Raw genomic sequence first — 5,553 nt, 5'->3', positions numbered from 1 at the left:
CACAGCTTCTCTAGCCATTCGTTTGTTGATGGGCACTTAGGTTGTTTCCAACTCCTTGCTATTGTGAACAAAGCTGCAATAAACATGGGTGTGCATAATTTATTCAATAAATATTAACTGAATGACTACTATATGTGTAGTATTTTGTACAATCAATTATTTGTTCATTGCAAATATCTTTTATAAGAAACATTGTTGTTGTTGTTGTTGTTGTTGTTATGTGCCGTCGAGTCACTTGCAACTCATGGCGACTCTATATACAACAGTCCTAAACTCTGCTCTGTCCTGTGCCAATCTCACTGTCTCCGACACACCCATCCCGATTACCCCAGTCACCAAATCAATCCACCTCCTAAAGGGCCTTCCCCTCCTGCGCCTGTCCTCCACCCTCCCAAGCATGATGTCCCTCTCCAAGGATCGGTCTCTCCTTACAACATGTCCAAAGTATGTTAGACGGAGCCTCAGAATTCTTGCCTCTAAGGAGCAGCCCAGTTTAACCCTCTCCAGGATGAAATCTGTTTGTTTTCTTAGCAGTCCATGGAACCCTCAGTACTCTTCTCCAATACCAAAGCTCAAAGGCATCAATTCACTCTCTATCCTCCCTAGTCATTGTCCAACTCTCTGATGTATAACAAGTGATTGCAAAGACCATGGCCTGTGTCAGATGCACCTTAGTCTCCAGAGATAAATGGCTACCATATACAAAGACCTCACCTGATAGTCTGCACTAGAATGAAATTGACTATATCTTTGGAAAAAATCATTGGAGAAGCTCAGTATCAGTTGTGTTAACTAAGCAGGTGCTGATTGTGGACTAGATCATGAACTACTTACATATCATTTCAAATTGAACCAAAGTTTGACCTTGAGTCTATCCCTCCTGAATGAAAAAACCATCTTAGGAACAGATTTGAGGCCTTAAACACTAATAAGTGAAGGCCAGATGAGATGTGGGAAGATATCAAGAATATTATGCAGGGGAGCTCTGGTGGCCTAGTGGCAAGAAGCTGCACTGCAATCCTAGAGGCGCACGGTTCGAATCCACCAGATGCTCTGCTGGGGAAGGAGGGACAATCTCCTCCTGTACCAGTCAGATCTGATTTGATGGTACACGCACACACACAAATAATAAAAATTTTTTTTAAATAATATTATGCATGAAGAATGTAAAAAGGTCATTAAAAAGACAGGAAGAAGAAAAGACAAAGATGGATGTCAAAGGGGAACTGACTGAATCTTGCACTGCAAAGGGAAGAAATCAAGAAGTTAAGGAACTGATGAAAAGATTTCAAAGGATAGCATAGGAATACATAGCAAAGTATTGTAATAAAATGTGGAAAGAACTAGAGTAGGAAAATCAAAAGGGTAAAACTTTTTTATTTTTTATGATTTTAATAAAAGTGTGCAGAAAATTTGTATTTTCATTCATTTATTGTTGCACATTTTCCTCCCTCCCTCTTCTTTAGCCCTACTCCAATTCACTTTTTTTTTCATATTCATTCATTGTTGCACAATTTCCTCCCTCCCCTCCCTCTTCCCCAGTCCTCTTTGCAATGTACCTCTTGTTCTGGACTGTTGCCTTACATATAATGTCTAATCATTTATTTCTTTTAAACAGTTCTTTCTTTCATCTGTTCCAATATAGTGTTCATTATCTATCCACTCTTTTCCTATTCTCCTCCTGACCCCCCCATATTAAACCTACTTTATAACAGTGGTGTTATGCAGTGTTTGTCTTTTTGTGACTGAAATATTTCACTCAGCATAATGCCCTCCAGGGTCATTCATGTTGTGTAATGTTTTACAAGTTCACCCCAGCAATACTAGCAAAGTTCTACAAAGTAGCAAACAACAAATGTTGGCAAGGTTGTGGAGAGGCTGGAACCCTTATTCACTGCTAATGGGAGTGTAAAATGGTACAACCGCTATGGAAGGCAATTTGGGACTTTTTCAAAAAGTTAGAAATAGAAATACCATTTGACCCACTACGGGGAATATACCCCGAAGAAACCAGAACCATCATCCAAACAGACATAAGTGCACCCATGTTTATTGCTGAGTTATTCACAACAGCAAAGAGATGGAAGCAACCCAAGTGCCCATCAACATACAAATGGACAGAAACACTATGGTGCATTCACACAATAGACTACTACACAGCACTGAAAAACAATGAGGTCAGCATTTCTTAAACTAAAGGATAAAGAACAAATTCAAACCTCAAGTTGCAATATTTAAGGATGCTGAGGGCAGAATGTTGAAAAACCCAGAAAGCATCAAAAGAAGATGGGAGGAAAATACAAAGTCACTGTATCAAAAAGAACTGGATGACACTGAAGTATTTAATTAAATAACTTCTGTTCAAGAGGCAATGGTGGTAAAGAAGGAAGTTCAAGCTGTTCTGAAGGAATTGGCCAATAGCAAGGCCCCATTAATTGATGGAATACCAATTGACATATTTCAACGAACAGCTGGAGCCCTGGAAGTGCTTGGTTAAGTTTGAGAACATTGAAATTAATTTTATTTCCAGGAATTAATTTATACTTATCACAATAAATTCAGGTAAGTATAGTATACAGTCATTATGGGAGCCTTCAGATTTAAAGCTCAAATTCATACATTTTCATATATAACAAGTCAGTATAAAGGTAATCAAAGAGGTTTACAGGTTTGAAGAGTTCTTACAGGTCACAATCTTGAGTGTTCTACCAGTCTATATATGGGACCAGTATGCCTGGCTATTTTTACTTTTTGAAATTTGTTCCATATTTTCTCAGACTTTCCACTATGATCTTGTTATGATGGGACAACAATGCTAACTGACCATGATCTAATCCTTCTGGTCTCAGGATTGAATAGGTTAAGGTTCTTGTGTCCCATCAGTTCTTTCCACTAATTTTTCCTATGCATCATTGCTTTCCTTCCCCTTTGTTACACATTACCAAAGCACCTCATAGGGCTTCAAAGGGCTTCTTTTATAAATGGAACTAAATTTTCAACCATAATTCACTTAGTCTTGATGCTCAAAGAATGTTAAATAACAATGTTGCTTTCTTAAACACATGCATACTATGTACCAGCAATTTTCTAGACATTTACAATTACATTTTTAGGCACAAAAATTAACCATCATGGATAAAATAAAAACTCCAAACTGTTTTCCTGAGAAAATATACTTTATTTGAGAATAAAATGAAGAATATGATATAGTGTATATATTAGTAAAATATAAATCTATAATCACAATATTGTTAAGGTTTATGGTCAGGCTTTTTAAATTGAATATATATATACATTTTTTCATTTCTTTTGAAAACAATAGATGAAAGATAAAAATCACATAAAACATATTTAACATCAGGATTAGAAATATAATAGTCTTTATTGTCTAATGGGCCAATGTATCTTCCTGTTTCTATTCCAGTATTAGAAATAATTTCTATTTCCCAGCAGAATTTTAGTCAACTGTATTGAACTTATTAATTTCCAAAAAGTAACTTACTTTAATGTGATGTACACCATTCATTTTTCCAATGTTCTGCTCAATGGTCCAAACACAGGAGCTGCATGTCATCCCCTCAATAGAAATGATGGCAGAATTCATACCTGTATTCATCTTTACTGCTTCTTTACATTCCTGTAGAAACAATAAACTTAATTTTATCCAAGAAAATTCTCTTTCTCTATTTATATTCTACTTCTCCAATTGAAAATGTGTTAGGAATTAAATGTCAGCATTCATTTCTACTTGCTTGGTATAATGGTTAACGTTAAATACCAACTTATTTGACTATAATTCTCAGTGGTTTCTTAAATAATGTAACCACCCTCTATTTTGTGATCTGAAATAAGCAGCCAACCATCCGGAAGGGGAGTTGCTTTGCAGGTGTAGCTGTTGTTGATACATGCCACTGAGTCGACTGCGACTTAAAGCAACCCTATGGACCATAGCTCTGAACCCTGCTCTATTCTGAGCCAGTCTCACTGTCTTTGACGCCTCTTCCCTGCATTAATTCAGTTACTCTGTCATTTCATCTCACACTGGGTCTTCCTCTCTTGTGCTGTCCCACTACCCTTAAAAGCATGATGTCGTTCTTCAAGGACTGGTCCCTCCTGGCAACATATCTAAAGTATGTCAGATGGAACTTCAAAAACCTTGCCTCAAGGAGCAACTTGGCTCCACGCTCTCTAGAACAAACCTGTTTGTTCTATTAGCGGTCCAGATTATGATCAATACTCTTCTCCAGCACCACAACTCAAGGACATCGATTCTTTTTCTGTCATCTTTAGTTATTACCCAGCTTTCTGATGCATAGCAAATAATTGTGAAGATCATGGCCTGGACCAGGTGCACCTTAGTATCTAAACTGATATCCTTACTCTGTAGCACTCTGGAGAGGTCTTTAAAAGCAGATTTTCCCAATGCAATTTGTCTTTGATTTCCTGGCTGCTGGTAACAAAGGTGTTGATTGTGGAACCAAGTAAACTGAAATAGTTAACAATCTCAATCTCTTCTCCATCTATCATGGATCAGTGATGAGAATCTTTCTTTTCTTGATGTTGGACTTCAATCCATATTGAAAACTGCAATCCTTGACATTCTGCAGCGGACACTTCAGGTCATCCTCAGTTTGGGCAAGGAAGGTTCTGTCATCTGCGTAACACTGGTTGTTGATGACTCTTCCTCCAATCCTGATGCACATGTCTCGTTATGAAGTCCAGCCACCCTAATAATCTGCTCCGCCTATAGATTAAAAATGGAGAAAGGACACAACTTTGACATACCCATTTGTTGATTTAGAACCATGCAGTGTTTTGTTGCTCTCTTTTGATAAATGCTTCTTGGTCCAGGTATAGGTTATGCATGAGCACAATTAGGTGTTCTGGGATTTCCATTCTTCTCAAGGTTAACCACAATCTGCTGTGATCCATAATCAACTGCTTCTGCATAGTCAATGAAATACAGACAGACACTGCTTTGGTACTCTCTGCTTTCAGCCAAGATAAATCTGACATTAGCAATGATGTCCCTAGTGCCACGGCCTCTTCAAACCCAGCTTTCCCTTCTGGTAGTTTTCTGTCAATGGATTTTGCTTGCATGTGATAGTGATATGGTTCTACAATTTCCACACACTGTTGGATTCCTTTTATTTCTTTTTTTTTTTTTCGACTGGGAATATATATGGATTTCTTCCAGTCAATTGCTAGGTAGTTTTCCTCTAGATTTCTTGGCACAATCTGCTGAGCACATCCAGGCCTACATTTATTTCTTGAAAAATGTCAATTACTATGCCATCAATTCCTGGGGCCTTGTTTTTTGTCAGTTCTTTCAGTGCCACTTCAACTTTCTCCTTCATCATTGTCTCTTGATCATATGTTGTTTCATGAAATTCTTCTGTGTCAGCCACTTCTTCTGGTACTCAGTGTACTCCTTAGTTAATATATTGCACATGGCACCCTTAGGATTGCCACTCGAGGCTTGTATTTGTTCTTCGGTTAGTTCCTTCAGCTTAAGAAATGCTGAGTGAGTCCAGCCCTTCTGATTTTCTAACT

At 37.8% G+C, this 5,553-nt stretch overlaps 1 protein-coding gene across 1 annotated transcript in view; it reads right to left on the bottom strand.

Moving 5' to 3' along the window:
* The window catches only part of ATP7A (ATPase, Cu++ transporting, alpha polypeptide), a 342,426-nt gene extending 338,822 nt beyond the window's left edge, over positions 1-3,604 (bottom strand). The window contains exon 1 of the mRNA XM_006902187.1: positions 3,503-3,604. Within this exon, the coding sequence (XP_006902249.1) occupies positions 3,503-3,604 (102 nt within the window). The remainder of the gene's footprint in view (positions 1-3,502) is intronic.
* Positions 3,605-5,553: the final 1,949 nt, after the last annotated feature.

This window comes from Elephantulus edwardii, unplaced genomic scaffold (genome assembly GCF_000299155.1).
Source record: "Elephantulus edwardii isolate Elephantulus edwardi_28Jun2011 unplaced genomic scaffold, EleEdw1.0 scaffold00378, whole genome shotgun sequence".
Taxonomy (NCBI): domain Eukaryota; kingdom Metazoa; phylum Chordata; class Mammalia; order Macroscelidea; family Macroscelididae; genus Elephantulus; species Elephantulus edwardii.
This window is presented reverse-complemented; position numbering and strand designations above follow the sequence as displayed.